General features: G+C 54.5%; 1 protein-coding gene across 2 annotated transcripts in view; it reads left to right on the forward strand.

Moving 5' to 3' along the window:
• STARD9 (StAR related lipid transfer domain containing 9) overlaps nucleotides 1-16129 on the forward strand; it is a 118667-nt gene that overhangs the window by 87664 nt on the left and 14874 nt on the right. For both annotated transcript variants that reach the window (XM_081507835.1, XM_081507837.1), the window contains 5 exons: nucleotides 2272-2483; nucleotides 2959-3415; nucleotides 5522-5781; nucleotides 6295-15511; nucleotides 15673-15849. In XM_081507835.1, coding sequence (XP_081363961.1) covers nucleotides 2272-2483; nucleotides 2959-3415; nucleotides 5522-5781; nucleotides 6295-15511; nucleotides 15673-15849 — 10323 coding nt within the window. The remainder of the gene's footprint in view (nucleotides 1-2271; nucleotides 2484-2958; nucleotides 3416-5521; nucleotides 5782-6294; nucleotides 15512-15672; nucleotides 15850-16129) is intronic.

Genomic DNA, 16129 nt, shown 5'->3' on the forward strand with positions numbered 1-16129 from the left:
TGTTTTTAGTCTGATGGTGTGTGACTCCTCAGGGAGTCAGGGTGCAGGGTCTGTGGGGATTCTTCCAGACTGCCTCTCCTTGCAGGCCTGCTGCTGCTATTCGGCCTGCAGAAGCTGATGGCTAGCTACAGCTTTCCCTGGGGGCGGGGGGGCAGTTAAGGAGCTGTCTTCTAGGGAGAAGCTGATTGTACTGGGTTGGAGAAAAAGTTTGTTCAGGTTTCCATAACAGTGTGCGAAAAGCTCAAATGAACTTTTTGGCCAACCCAATAAATCTGAGAGTCAGGAAGGAAACTGAACACTCTCAGGGAATTCAGAATAAAGGTCTCCTCCCTGTCGTAATTGATGGTCTGGATCTTTGTTGGGTATGTCTTAAGACCCTCTGATGGGTTCGGGTTTGTAATTCATCTATGTCCATGGTCAGACACAATTTGGAGCTGCGATGCAAGTATGATATATACAAATATATGTGTAAAATGTTTTTCATTAACTGTTTTTTCTGTTTGTGTGGTGCTCACTGGCTTTTTATTCCATTTGCTAGCCTTGCCATACATGTTTTCTGTATACTCCACTGTGTGTGTTTGGCCTTTTGGTCACAGCAGCAGCACCCATCTTCCCCAGAGCACACTGGTGCAGGTCCCTGGACTCCCTGCAGTTTGAGCCCCACACAACCTCCTTTCCAGAGAGGAGCCTGCCACTGTGTCAGCTCCCACCCACTCCCCTGTGCCTGTATTCACTCTCCCACCCATCCATCCTTCACTGTCCTCCTCAGGTTACATTAAGACATCTTAATTTCTTCTAAGTCAAAAGCAGCAGACTTTCTGTGAAGGGCCAGATTGTGTTTTACGCTTTGCTGCAGCTATTCAGCTCTGCCAGCAAGGCACACAAACCCCCTAGACAATACATAAACCTTAGGTGTGGCTGGGTTCCAGTACCTGGATTCACAAGAACAGACTGTGGACTATGTGGCCCACAGGCTGTAGTTTTTGGACCTCTGCTTTCATTCTTCTCTACAAGGTGGTAAATCTCCTAAGTGGAGTGGACCCCTCAGAGTGCATTGCTCAGCCAGTTTGCCATCCGCTTCTGGTGTCAAGTCACTGAGTGAGTCTCCAAGCCTGAGAGCCATAGGCGCCTGGGGCTGGAATGAGGGCCGAGGGTAGGCTAAGCACGGCCAGATCCAGCTTATGTGTCAGCTTCCAGCAAACCCTGAACCTTCCTGGATGCTCCCCCTCTCACCCCAGAGCAGAGCCCCATGCATTTGGCTCTTTTAGAAACCTGAATGACAGGAATGGAGAGGCCCTGAAGAAACAGCATGGGAGACCCATGCATAGAAGGCATGTGAGACCAAGGGAGAGGTTAGCATGAGAGGAGAAGCTGTCAGTCTTCAGAGGAAGGCTCTGACTCATCCATGGTCCTGCAGGAACCTGGTGGCAGAGTAAAGCATGACTGAGTCTAGAATTTTCTTTTTCTTCTTTTGGTAGAGGTGCTGGGGAATGAATCTGAGTCCTTGTACAAGCCAATAGAACCTTTTTAAATTTTGTATTATTGGAAAATTCAGCTATACTACAAATGATCAACTCATAGCTAAATCATGTTTCATTTATATCCCCAACATGTTCCCAATGCCTCCCCACTGGATCTAAACACATTCTAGACAGTTTCACCAGTAGACACATCAGCAGGTGTCTCTGAGAGGTGAGGTTGAGCCTAAAGGTCTTGAACCCTCTTGCAGGCTCGCTCCCCGAGACCAGCCCTCCCCCGGGGCCCCTGGGGCACACGCAGGTTAGTGTGTCTGAGTTCCCTCTCCTCCCACTACTAGATGGAGAGGCGCAGTCCTGGGCTCTGAACGTGGATGAGAAGTTCCGTCCCTACCATGTTTCCAGAACTTCTGCTGTACTCTCGTTACACCACATTTTTAGCAGATGCCTTTTTATTTTCTTCTCTCTTTTTTTTAATGACAGCGTTTCTTTATTTAGCTAAAAAAATTAAAAAAAAACAAACCAAAAAAACACCACTTTACTTTTCTGTTTTCCTTAACCAAAATGAACTTGTGTTTCTGCTGAACCCACAGTCTAGGAATATGCTAGCCTCAGGATTGTTCTCCCCTCCTGCACTGTGACATCACGAGCTGCCTGTGACACCGTGCCTGTGTGTCCCAAGCTGTCAGGAGTCCGGAGCCCTCTGCGCCCTGTCCAAGGCAGGGTTCCCTGGGAGGCGCTGAGGCCACTGTGGTTTGTATTGAACTGGGTTTGCATCTCCCCCCGGGTGACCCAGCCCCTGTGACAGGAGAGCGCTGGGAGAGCAGAGTGACAAGGACCACTGGCCACTGAGGGCTGGAGAGACACCCTACGGGACCCAGATTCTGCAGCAGCAGCAGCAGCAGCACCTTGTGGGGGATGTGAGGCAGCAGATCCTAGTGGGACAGATTAGAGGCAAACAGGAAGCGGAGCTGGAACAGCTGCACACCGGCCTACGGGTTGAAGACGGTAGGAGCCTGCTTGCCATTCCCATCTCTCTGTGCCCTCCCCCCAACCTTCTGTGTTCTCTCCTTTGTTTTCTTTGTGATATGATGGAATCTATGGTATTACGGGTTCTCTCCCCTCTTTTAGAGACCAGAGGCTCTTACAAGGGGCTGGAAGCAAGAATAAGGAAACAGCCTCGTTTTCAACCCCTCATTGGGGTGATGGTTCTCCTGCCTGCTCCTTCATGTGCACACATTTGTCCAGGCTCTGCTACTGGCCTGTGTGTGTGCCCACTGCCCTGCTGAGGCCAGGGACTACATCCTCTTGTCATGTGGTCAGGGGGGCCATCACTCTTGCCCCAGAGGGCCCTGTGGCCCTCATCCCGCCCTGTCAACCTGACCAGTTCTTCACTCTGCGCAGGTGCAGCTGTGGCCGGAGGTGCCTGAGTCCAGGGAGGGAGGGAGGGCTGACCTTCTCTTGGGGTGTTTTTGGTTTGCAGACAAGCAGTGGCTGCTCAGAGGAAAGACCTGGCTGGCCAGCTCACGGCAGCAGCCGCAGCAAGACCACACAGCAGGGAAAGAACTTGAGGCTGCAGTGCCTTCTGATTTGTGGTGCCAGACAGACCCCAAGACTCAGCCGTCCCCCCAGGTCCGAAGCCAGAGCAGGGTGGTGCACCCGCAGTTCCTGCGGAAACACAAGCGGAGTGTCCGGCGGAAAAGAGCCTCATTCAAGCTGGAGAGGATCATCAAGAAGCAGAGGCTGCTGGAGGCCCACAGGGGACCGGAGCAGCTCAGGGCACTGTGCTGGCTCCAGGATGACCGCCCCCGGAGGACCCCCTTCCCAGTTCTCCGCCCCGGTGCCCTGGTCCCAGGGCCTCATCGTAGAAGCAGGTTGACAAGCTGCAGTTCTCTGCACCTCCGAAGGCCCTGCAGCTGGCACTCAGCCCACTTGTGCAGGTACAGCCCATGGAGGCTGCCTGGAGGCACTGGCTGAGGTTTACAGCCCCTTCCCAGGGCCTCAGTTTCTTCCAGCTGTGAAATGGAGAGATGTGTCTACTCTTCTCTTGCTCATCACTTTCTCTCTCTTCCGACCACTCTTCTTTCTCTATAGTCGGAATCTTCTAAGACTGCCTCTACCCCACTCTGAGCGGCAGCTCTTGCTTCTTTGGTGACATCTCCTGGGGGAGAATCTCAGCCTCGTCTTCCCTGTGTTCCAGACCATGGCTGTGCACATATGCCTCCTTGTGTAGGCCCTGCCCCCTCCATCTCTTGCTGCCCCAAACCGCAGTCTGTTCCTACACCCTTCCCCCTTCCCCTCCAACCCGACCAGCAACTCCAGTCAGCGTCTCAACCCCCTACCATACTGAGCACGTGGAGCACTGTCTGACTCCTGGTTCAGTTTGGGATCCTCCTTTTTCTTTTCTCCTTCACTCCTCATGTTCAGTCAAGGGGAGGATATGCTGCCTCCCAGACTGCTTGGAACAGAGGGCTGTGTCTGCCTCTTTATATGCTCTGGGCCTAGCACAGGGCCTCGCCCATATTAGGTGCACAGTCTGTCAGTGTTATGTTTGCTCACCGATCACTCATAGTCTTCAGAGTATGTGAAACATTTCCAACACACAAGGTAGAAAGAATCATGTACCTGTCGTGCATAGCAGGTGTCACGATTTGCTTTGTCTCCCCTCCTTCATTTTGCTGATGAAGTATTTTAGAACAGCTCTTATACAGCATGTCATTTCAATCCTACAGCAAATATATACAGTTCTGAAAAATAAGGGCTTTCCTTGTAACCATATTGTCATCACACCCAAGAAAATTAAAATAATTCTTCAGTATAATAAAAAACCTAGGCCATATTCAAATTTCTCTAGTTGCCTCAAAATATATATTTATAGTTAAATTAAGATCCAATTAGATATACACACTGCATGTGGTTATTATATCCTTCAAGTTTCTTTTAATCATCCTTTTTTGCTTTTTAATAATTTGTTCATATCATTGATTTGTTAAAGTGGGTCAGTTCTATACGATGTGCTTCTTTATAGATTTGTTTGTTTGACTCCTTGTAGAGCCGTTTAAGTTATTCTTCAGGTCCTCATGTTGGAAGTTTTCTCTAAAGGCGTGATTCGATTCAGATTCCGTTCAACCTTTTTTATAAGTAAAGAAAATGAGGAACACAGTGTACCTGGGGCTTCTTTAAGAGCCAAGACTCTAGTCTGCAGTTGCCTTGTGTACCTGTAGAGCTTTCCTCTGACCCTAAAGGCCATGAAATGAAGTGAAAGTTGCTCAGTTGTGTCAGACTCTTTGCGACCCCATGGAGTATACAGTCCATAGAATTCTCCAGGCCAGAATACTGGAGTGGGTAGCTGTTCCCTTCTCCCAAGGATCATCCCAACCCAGGGATCGAACCCAGGTCTCTCACATTGCTTGCCGATTCTTTACCAGCTGAGCCACAAGGGAAGCCCAAGAATTCTGGAATGGCTAGCCTATCCCTTCTTCGTTGGATCTTCCCAACTCAGGAATCGAACCGGGGTCTCCTGCGTTGCAGGTGGATTCTTTACCAACTGAGCTATCAGGGAAGCCCAAAAGGCCGTAGGGTCCTAGTTTTAATAATTTTATTTATTTATTTTTGACTGTGCTGGGTCTTCATTGTTGCACGTGCTTTTCTCTAGTTACAGCAAGCAGGGGCTACTCTCTGGTTGCAGTGCATGAGCTTCTTATCGTGGTGGCGTCTCTTGTTGTGGAGCACAGGCTCTAGGGCATACAGGCTTTAGTAGATGTGGCATGTGGGCTCAGTAGTTGTGGCTCTCAGGCTCTAGAGCACACCCTCAGTAGTTGTGGCTCAGGGGCTTAGTTGCTCCGCAGCATGTGGGATCTTCCAGGACCAGGGATTGAACCTGTGTCTCCTACATTGGCAGGTAGATTCTTTACCACTGAACCACCAAGGAAGCCCTGGCATAGATTTAAATCTCTTTCAGAGCAAACTAAGGGGGACTTTATATTCCCCTGTCAGCAGGAAGTAGGGACCTCTGACTTCTGAGATGGCTTTCCTTGTCTCCACAGTGTTTTCATGAATCAGGATCCCTCCACCACGTTACCACCTATGCCTGACCCTACTGAGCAATTATCGGAAGAGTATCTGCCCCTGGCTGCTTCTTATCCTCTAAGGATAGGGCATCTCATCCAGCATGCCCTCCGTTCCTCAGGCGAGGGGCAGTTCGCCACAGCCAGGAAGGCCCTGGCCTGGAAGGGAGCCTCACCCCTGGGCACGTGCCTCACCGAGAGCTCCGAGTCGGCCAGTGTCCAGGAAGTGGAGAGAATGGGTAAGCAACCCCATCATATGGTGCCCCGGAGTTTAGCATCTCTGGGCCAGTCAGCTCACAAGCGAAAGCCGTGGGATAAGCTGAAGGTCCTTACCCCTTCCACTCAGACTAGGAGGGCTAAGGCCATGTACCAGCAGGGTAGTGAACAGAAGGGAACCTTGGGCCCACGAGGCTGTTGAGGGAGCCAGTTGCAGTTCCTCACATCTTCATGGATCCAAATAGACATTTGGGCATGGAAAACAGCCAAGACTTTCTGGGCAGGATCCATACCACCGTCTCCAAGCGAGGCATCAAAAAGACAGCAAAGAGTCCTGACAGCTAGGATTGATAAGTCCTCTTGCTTGTCTCATGGCAGCCTTTTGAAGAGGCAGCACAGTGTGGGGGACCCAGACACCATGGCTTCACTCACAGACTCCAGCCCCGTAGTGGCTCTCGCAAGAGAAAAATGTGGTGATGTATCTGACGCAGATAGTGGTTACTCAGTAGGTTCTCTCTCCTGTGTCTGTGCCAAAGCCCTGCCGGCGCCGTTGGAGCTGGAGGAGCCTCAGGGGAAGGAGCGAGACCTCCCAGAGCTAGACAACTCCGAAAGTGACGACAGCCAAATATCTGAGGACTCGCTGGCTGAGAAGGGGCCCAGAAACCCACGAGACAGCTCAGGACACAGTTACCTCACCAGCGTCTGTGGCCATGGCCAGGCCAGAGCGCGATCCTCTGGGAGGCGCTTCACCACATCCTCAGGCAGTCGACCATTCACCTTGGCTCACAGGAGTGTTTCCCTCGACGGCCTAATCAATGCTGAAGAACCGGAGGACCATTGGCAAGGAAAGCCTTTCTTTGGTTCAACTAATGAGATGCCCACGGAGACTTTCTGGCACCTGCAGAACCCCATTCTGCCTGCAGGGGGCCAGGAGGCGGTCTGCAGGCTTGGTCCCATCAGTCACAGAAGAGCCCCCAGGCTAGATGCCATCTTGCCAGTGAGCAGTTCATTTTACCTGGAACCCCAGCCGCAGCCGCCCTGTGAGCAGCCTGAGGTGGCGGTGAAGGGAAGCCCCACAGAACCGGCCACCACTCTTCAAGATGTGCAGCCCTCCAGAGGGAGCCCTCTGGTATCCATGGATTCCTGGTTCTCCTGTGACTCCAAGATCAATCCTGGCAGCTCCCCACATTCTTTATGTCCAAGTCCTGATGTCCAGGAGGTTCAGCGCAGCGGTTGGGAAAGGCCTGGATACTGGCTCAATATAGAAGAACTCGAGTCACCAGGTACAGAAACCAGCCTGCCTTTCAGCTCCACACTGCCCCCGGCCAGCACAGAGCTGCCTTGCAGCATTAAAAGTGTGTATACAGACCCCGTTTCTGGGTCTGTGTCCCTCTGGAACCCTTGCAGCCTTCTTCAGCCAGGAGCTGATGGTACCTTTCAAGCCAGTGTGGTCCGTGATACGGCCCAGCAAGGCGTCTCTGAAGCATCCAGTTCTAGTGTGTCCAGCTTGTTGGCTGCCTCTGCCAGCTCATTTACTTATGTTGGCAGCACCTGTGAGAAAGACTGGGTTGCCCTCCAGCAAAAGTACCTCCTTGAACTGTCTCATCCTGTTTTGGAGGCCACGGGAGCCCCCAGGCCAGTTTTCCCCTCCTTTAAGGAAGACTCTGGTTTTCCGATTCAAGCTTCCGGCAGGGGAGGAGATGCTGTATTGCCAGTTGGTCCTCGGGTATCCAGCAGCCCAGATTTCAACAATGTTCCAACCCATCTATCCAAAATTAGGCGTTTGAGAGCAGAGAAAGAACAGGACAGTGTGAATGTCAAGGTAGAAGGTACTTCAGATTTCTTTGCAACTAGTGAGAAAGAGGTGAGTCATAGTGGGACTTACTCAGCAGATGTAGAATCATTGACTTCTGGACCTAGAAATGCACAGGTCTCTACAGCGGAGAACAAGATGGCATATCCCATGACGGCAGCACGGGGAGTCAAAAAGAGCAGCTTGGAGGAGTCCTCTCAGAGCAGTGAGAAACCTGAAGTCATGACGTCCTCTGATGAGTATTTCATCCTGAAGAACCCTTGTCACCATATTGTCACCATAGCCACCAAAGACCCCCATTGGCCCCGAGGCTGGGCTCCTTTGAGGAAGAAGAGAGCAGGCCCGGCGAGGCGATTAGGTCAGAACAGCCACCGCCCCCCACAGGAAGAGAAGACAGACTCCCAGGAGAGCTCCACGGAAGTGGGCAGAAGACACAGCAAGCCTCCCTGCTCCTTTCCGTCTGGTCCAGAGCTATACCTTCACTCTGCTCCCTGGAATCCACTTCCATCTTCCCTGCAGCCACCTCCCTTGGAAACATTCTACGTGACCAAAAGCCGAGATGCCCTGACAGAAACCGCCTTGGAAATTCCAGCTTGCAGAGAAGCAAGAGTGCCCTCCCCACCCCTCAGGGAAGCCTGGGGCTTTGGACATGAGCACCAGGTCCTCCAAAATGTGTATGTGGAGAATAAGTTGCCAGTACAATTACAAAACCAGAATTCCAAGATTGCATCATCTCATCAGGTCGCAGCAGAGAGGCCAGTTGATTTGAACGCCAAGGAAGTTTGCAGAGAAAAAGGGAAATGCCTTGGAAAGATTAAAGAAAGAAGCCATAATTCAGTTTATTTTTTTGTCACTCAGAATGGACATTTTTTCCCATCTACCAGCATAAAAGTATGTGAATTTGAAAATCAAGTTGGAATTTTAAATAAACACAGTCTTCCAACGCTCAAGCAGGGAGCACAGGCTCCTATACAGTCCTCCTGCAGTGTTTCCTCAAACAGATCTGCGTCAGGGAAGCCTCTCCTTGCATGTGAATCTGAGACGGGTGAGGAAGAAGAGCAGGGGCAGAACGCAGTCCTCACACAGGCCCAGGCCTTTGACACGAACAGACACTTTCCTTCCAGGGTTAGGTCTGATTTCACCTGTAAAACCATCTATTTAGCCCCTGACAAGGACAAGCCACAGGTTGCTGCTGTTCCTTTGAAGTCTAGATCAGTATATCGTGATGTAAGCAGCCCAGAGACAGCTGCCCTGGGTGAGAGTCCAGCCCATAAGAAGGAAGGGAGGAATGAAACTGGGCTTCTCGGAAAAGCACCCCATTCCAAAGATGGCTCAAAAGAGTTTAAGCTTCCACAGACTGAGTCCACATATGGACGATTCCAGTCAGTTACATGCTCTCAGGAAAGAAACCTCAGCGAATGCAAAGTCTCTGGAAAAGCACTTAAAGCAAATCCCAAAGAAGAACCTCCTGGAAAGACATGGGATGAAAGAGTTAATAATGCCGATGAGATGGCTAGGCTAATTAGGAGTGTGATGCAGCTGGAGAATGGCATCTCAGAAATTGAATCCAAACAGGGTAAGCACGCTTCCGACCCACCAGGAGTCAGCAAGGAGTTCGTCTTCCAGTACCGACAGGACCAGGAGATGGCTGACAGCGTGCTGAGGACAGGCAGCTTTGGAAACCACCCACCCTTCAAGGATTGGCCAACTTCTCCCAAATGGACAGACGATGTTATCTGTAGGGATGGTGAAGCTGGGGAAGTGGAGGTGAACGGTGGCACTGGTCCCCGGGGACCTGGCAGCAGATTTGTGAGAGGGCATACACTCGCCAAGGACTCTGCTGGTTATTTAGGGATGTGCACAGTTTGCAGAGAATGCACCAATGCCTCTGCTCACCTGAGGATGAAAGCTTCAGCCAGAGCTCTGCCATTGCAGCCCAGGCCCGAGGGGACTTCTGAGGAGGGCAAACTGGTGAATGCAGTGCACCTCAGACGTAAACCCCGCAGGTTGGGAAGTCTGGAGGAGCTGGAGACTGTGGAGGGTGTTCAAGAAAGCCATCCTGCCAATTGCATCCATCGTTCTAAGCAAGAGGAGCCAGCAGTTAAAGGCAGAGTGGAAGAAATGGCTGCTCAAAGAGGGAGCCTAGAGGAGAAAAACACAGTCTTGGCGACTCAGAGACTCCCTGGCCCATGCCACCATTGTGTGTGCACATTGTTCAGCCACAAGACCGGCCTGTTACCAAGCCAGCCAGACTCCTGTATAGCTCCTCACCAAGACCTGAGTCATACCTTGCTCTTGAATTCAACAAGGCTGCCAAGAAGCTATCTTTATACACCTGATACTCTAGGCATCTCTTCTGTTGACTATGTGTTGGATCCTACCATGCTGAAAATGCCCACCAGTCCCTTGGTAACTGGAGCGGGGCAGCAGGACCAGAGTGGAATGTCCGGACACCACAGCCTCCAGGGAGATGACAGACAGGGCTCCTCTGTGGCACACTCTGCTTGGCCCAGATCTGTGACATCCATGGCCGTGGGACCTTGCGGTCAATCCAGTGCACCAGGGAGCATTCCCCTGGGGGCAGAGGGCAAGAGGTCAGCAAGTACTGGTCCCCAAGACCAGGAAGAGGACCTTAGAAGCACCTTGATGGGCCTGGGTAGCAGGGTAGTTTCTCCTTCCAGAGCTGAGGCAGCTGAACCAAGAGGACCAGACAAAGCCGGTGCCCTGAATGGGGCCTCTAGCCTGCTTGAGAGGAGGGTTGGCAGCCCCTTAGAAGAAGGAGACAACCAAGACAGAGAGGTAAGGCAGGAGGCCGAGAACCTCAGTCCTTCTGGTGGGGCTTTCTCAAAGCCTGTGTCCCCACCAGGGGTGCCTCAGCCGGAGCCCTCTGCTCAGCCACCCACAAGCCTGGCTGTGTTAGAGGAGACGGGACAGGCAAAGATTCAGGGGAAGCAGCTTTACGACGTGGTGGCTGGGGGCACAGTCCTGCCTTCCAGCAAGACTTTATTAGAACCTGAATGTTCTTCAAGGGCCCCCGGCAGGGTGCAGTGTCCACAAATGGGCCAGTCAGTGGCCGACAGGACCACAAATGAGGCTGAAGCACGGAATCACATGGCATCTCTCTCCGTTGAACCAGGACTCCTATCAGTTGACAAGAGGACAACTGTCCTTCAGGCCATACCCCCCTCTGCAGACAGCTTCCGCTCTCTGCCCAGCACTGACACTGACATGGGGCCACAGTGTCCCTCACGGACTTCCTCCCACACTGACCCTGCTCCAGGTGGGAGCCACTGTACTGGAAAACAGGAGCGTTTCCTGGGAGCAGGTGAACAATCTGTGTGTCACACAGGCTCTTCTGAAATCACAGAGATAAACAAAGAAGCAACTGGAGTGCCTCCCTCTGCTGATGCTCTGGGCTCAGATAGTCTTCCTTCTTCAGCAGCCTCCAGGGAGGAGGACAGGAGGGTGATGACAGGGGAAGTAGTGGCTGCCTCACTTTCTCAGGCCCCTTTTGAGGATTCTGGATGGATTGCACAGGGGCGAGAGGCGTTGGCTGCTGCTGAGGGCATGCTCCCTGGCCATCAGGAGAGCAGCCCAGCCCACCAAGAACCTGGGACTCTGGACTGCACATGGGGAGGAGGTCCAGGTAACTTCCAAGCCATTGCACAGGGAGGAAAAACAACCTGTTTTGAAAGTCACCTTGTGATCTCAGTTGTTCAGAATTCAACCAGCCTCTCAGAGCCTAACCAAGACCAGGGCCAATGCCTCGAGGCTTCCACCAGCTTAGAAGAAGGGAGGGTAAGCCCCAACTGGGGTACTGTCCTGCCTGGAGCCCTGAGGGGGGTTGGACTGGAAGCTCCCTCGCAGCCGCGTGTAAAGCGGGAAGGGAGTGTTGGCTCTGGGCTGGCAGAAGCCTGCAGAGCCGGCGTGGAAGGTCCCAGGTCAGCTCTGTTGCTGGGTCAGAGCCCTGGGGGAGTCAGAGAGGAGGCCCCGAGCAGATGCCCGTGGGAAGACTTGGGTGTTGGTGTCTCATCATGGAGCCCGGGTGGCAGCAAGACCCTTGGCCTATCCCGGGGCCAGGAAGAGAGCAGATCTGGTCCTTGCTGGCAGCCGCGCAGCCCTCAACCTGTTTGGGGTGCCCGTTCCTCCCCTTCCTCCACCTCACTATGTTATAGAGATGGTGATCTGGGCAGGGGGGCTTCCACAGCCCCTCTACACCCTCACCACCCTTCCAGGGTCCCCTCCAGGGCCTGGGGAATAGAGAGAGGAGAGGGCCGTGGTGGGGAACCTGGCGTGCTGTTGGCTCTTGGCCTTGAGCCCAAAGGTATTAACATGGAGCTGGGGCCAGCAGTTGGCAGCACCCCGGAGGCCTCCGCTGCTGCGGTCCTGCCTCTGACTGGGGGCTGTAGCTCCCCTGCTGCCCCTGACATGAGGACGAGCCCCCTCAGCCACTCGCTCACTGATGGGAGCTCCAGGTCAGTAGGGGATCCTGAGAAGAAGACTGCCGAGAAGAAAGTCAGAGCCGAACTTGAGGCTGTCCCTCTCCCTGAGGGCAGGTGCTCCAAGACACCTGGGAGGTTGCAGGACAGCTGTATGGGGGCCCAGGGTGCACAGGGCTCTCAACTCAAGCCAGCAGCAGCAGGGGGACTACACACCCTGAATTTAAGTGAAGGGTGTGTTGACAGTGAGCTGCCGGAGGAACTACAACAGGGATGTTTGGGAAATGACATCAGATGCCTTCCAGGAGAGCCGCAACTTCCCCCAGGGTCCAGGGATCATGGTGGCTTGCATCCCCAAGCCAAACTCATAACAGAGTTTAAGTATATCTCCAGATCCCAGATTGACAGTCCATGGGAGGAGGAAGAGCAGCAGAGAGACCAGGCTGCAGGTGGCTGTGAAGACCCTGTGGGGGTCAGGAGTCCCCCACGTGCTGATGAAGGTGGCTCGGACAGCTGTCAGATTAGAGGTGCAGACAGAGAGGGCAGGGTGATGGCCAGGTCCCCTGTGTCCAAGACGATCTCGCCCAGCTTTGGTGACTCAGCCGCTGTCTCCTTAGGGCAACGCAGAGCGCACTGGCCGGCAGCCCAGGGCCCCAGGCAGCCCTCTTCTGGTGGGAAGCAGCCAGCACTCGACCACCAGGGCTCACTTCCTATAATTGCAGTCTTCTCTGGTCACAAATACTCCAGACCACAGTTCTCTGTGGTCAGCTCTTCCCGATCTCTTCAGGAGCTGAACTTGAGCGAGGAGCCTCCTTCCCCAACAGAGGAGGATATCGTGGAGCCCAACCGATTGTGGACCTCACACCCCAGGGGCACTTCCTCAGGAAAATCGGTGGTGAACGCTGAGGGCTGCGATCAGGAAGCCTTCTCTGACTTGGACAGTATTGCTGCTGATCTCAGGCCCCTGCCACCCACACCTCCCCCTTACTCAGCGACTTCAGCTTTCTCGAGAATGCCAACCCCCAATCTCACGTCCGTCCATCCATCTGGTGCTCTGGAACAGGCCCAGTCAGGAAACCCAGAGAGACTGGGTGGTCAGGCCAGGCCAGAGGAGTGGCACTCCACGGATGTGGGAGGAGGAGCCCTGCTCTTGGGCCCCAGTGACATCAACCCTTGCATCCTTCCCTGGCGTCCCAAGGGGCCTGTGCGCACTGGCTGGAGGCAGCGTGTGTTTGGCGGTGCAGTCAGCGTCTCCTGCCACCCCTCATCGCAGGGCCCAACACCACCAAACGTGGCCCAGAGCCCCAGCATGGACAGCCGCCTAGAGGACGAGAGCTGCTCCCACCTCGGCACCTTGGCCAGCGCCCAGAGCCTGTTGAACAAACGCAGCAGCGTTGGAAATGCACGAGGTTCACGTGAGGCCTGGGAGGTATGGGGTTCCTTGCCTGCCCGGAGGAACCCTGACATCCTGATCAGCTCTGAAGGAGCAGCCCCCTTGAAGGGTCCTGATGAGAGAGCCCAGTTCCGGGGCACCCCTGAAGAAGCAGGTTCTCTGAGGAGGGAGCCCCCCTGGGCTGAGGGCAGCACTGCAGGTCCAGTGGATGAGATTACACTGCTGTATCCATCCGAGATGGGTGGTCCCATAGCCCAGTCCAGGATGGACACTTTGGAGCAAGGCACGCAGACCCTGGGCTGTGGGTCCCACTGGAGCTATACTGACCTCTCCTCTGCCCAGTCAGGTCTGGCCTCCTGGGCCAGCATGCACAACCTGTCTCTCCACCTCTCGCAACTCCTGCACAGCACCTCGGAGCTGTTGGGGAGTCTCTCCCAGCCAAGGGTGGCCGAAAAGGAGTGGAATGCCAAGAAGGACACCCCTCGTGAGGTGCCGCAGACCCAGATGACGGATGGCTCTACTCAGACCACCATGGATGAGGGCATCCAGACTGACCTGGCCTCACCACCTCTCCACCTCCAGGCCCCAGAGGCCGACCCTCAGAAGGTCAATGTGATCCTTGAAGGGCTGGGCTCAGATCTCTCTAGCATGCCTCAAGGAAACGGACATGTGTCCCGGACACTTCAGAAGAGAGAGACAGAGGAGACGGTGTGGAAAACAGCAGGGCCCCTAGATCTTCAGGGAGAAGACACTCTTTGCAGGCCCCAGAGTGCCCCTGTACCCTCATTCCACTTCAACTTTCAGAAAGGCCCCTTTGGGCAGAACCTGCCTTCTCTGAGCCCCCAGACTTCTCTGGATGCCCTCCTACCTCCCAGCTCACAACCAGAGGAGCCCTCCTGCCTGGCTGTTGGCAGACCCTGCCTCAGCGTATTTTCCTCCCCAGGGCCCTGTCTCCACGCTGTGGAGTCTGTTGGGGAGCTCAGGGTGCAGAAGGAGCAGGGGTCCACCAGCACTTTGCTGGTGGACAGGGCCTCCTCCCCGATCCTCACGCTTAGTGTCAGCATCCCAGGGTCGGGGATCCCCCCAAACGCCTTGTCTCCTTCATCTCCCTCAGCTGTTTCCCTTGACAGCCACCAGAAACTTGTGTCCAGCCCAAGCTTTCCCCATCCTGCCTCTCAGCTTCCAGTGGGTGATTTTTCTCAAACCACTGATGAGGCAGGTGGCTCTCAGAGAGCAGGGGCTCCATGTGGAGAAGCTAGAAGTTCCTTAGAAGGGGGTGACCGCAGGCCCTTCTTTGGGGTGAGCTCCCAAGGCAGCCCACAGCAGAGCACAAAGCTCCAAGTCCATTTTGTGCAGCAGCCCCCGGAGCAGTGTCTGCCCAGGACCACCGCTGGGGTGCAGAGCAGACTGTCGCCCCCTCCACTGAGGAACAGGAGCCAGAGGCTGATTGACAGCTTTCTGCCTGAGGACATGGCCTCAGTAGAGTGTGGCCCGCTGAGCAGAAGGGGGTCAGGTGGATGTCAGAGCAGGACAGAGAAAAGGGGTGAGGGCTCAGCATCTCCAGTGGAGCTGCAGCCCGCTCTAGACGTTCCCCCTTCATGGGGGGGCCTCCAGCGCCACAGCCCCTGCCCTTTCTCTGAGTTGACTGATACCCCAGGGCTCCAGGGTTGCGTCTTGGGCCCGCCTGTGGCATGCCAGCCTGAGGGGCTGCTGCCCCCTGGTTCCCAGATATATATGGCCCCTGAGCCCCAACATCATGGTCTGAGGGACCTCCCCGTGCATAACAAATTTAGCAACTGGTGTGGGCCTCAGAATGGCTCTCCTGGAGGGCCGGGTACCGTGAATTCCCTGGGGACCAGATGTGCTTGTGGCTCTGGAGAGCAGCCCCAGCTGCTCCCACAAGCCCCTAAGGACCAGAGCCGGGCACCTGAGTGGCCCCAGAGGGAGCAGATCCCCCTGAAAGTTGGGGCCCAGAACCTCTCCCTCAGCACAGAACTCACAGAAGCAAAACTGCACCATGGCTTCGGGGAGGCAGACGCCCTGCTACAGGTGCTGCAGAGCGGCACGGGGGAGGCGCTCGCTGCCGAGGAGGAGGAGCTATACGCCCGGTAAGGACACAGCCGTGGGTGGGAGGCCAAAGAAGGCTAACAGCTGGCTGTTCCCCTCTCCCTGGCTCAGCTCTGGGATCTTCCAGGGGTCAGAAATAGATCTTAAGATGGAGAAGGGCCTTCAGGGTTGGCGTCAGTGACTCAGTCACGTTCTGTCTCAGGCCAAAACACACAGCAGAGACCCTCCAGAGGGAGCGGGCTGAGCGACTTCTGAACTCCCACCGGACACAAAGCCTCAGCCCCGAGAAACAACTGAGCTTCGCCCGGGACTTTGACCTCCCCAGCCGGCGCCGAGAATACCTGCAGCAGCTGAGGAAGGACGTTGTGGAGACCACCCGGTAGGTGGACCTAGTGCCCTGCAGGAGCCGGCTCGGTATGGGGTGAGAGCAGGTGGGGAGCGGGGCCTGGACTGTAGTGTCCTGGACACCAGAGGCCACAGCTTTCTATGTCAGGAGTGACCAGGAGTGGGTCCTACATGCCTGTGGACAGTGGTAGGCACCTGTGGAGACAGAGGCAAAGGGAAAAAGGAGGGTGGGAGGGAGCTGTGGAGGGGGTGGAGTGGATAGAGGGGCCATGAGGTGCTATGTAAGGCTGCAGGCCTGAGCCTCAGGATGTTTT

This window comes from Giraffa tippelskirchi, chromosome 7 (assembly GCF_054371585.1).
Source record: "Giraffa tippelskirchi isolate mGirTip1 chromosome 7, T2T-mGirTip1v1.2.pri, whole genome shotgun sequence".
NCBI classification, from domain to species: domain Eukaryota; kingdom Metazoa; phylum Chordata; class Mammalia; order Artiodactyla; family Giraffidae; genus Giraffa; species Giraffa tippelskirchi.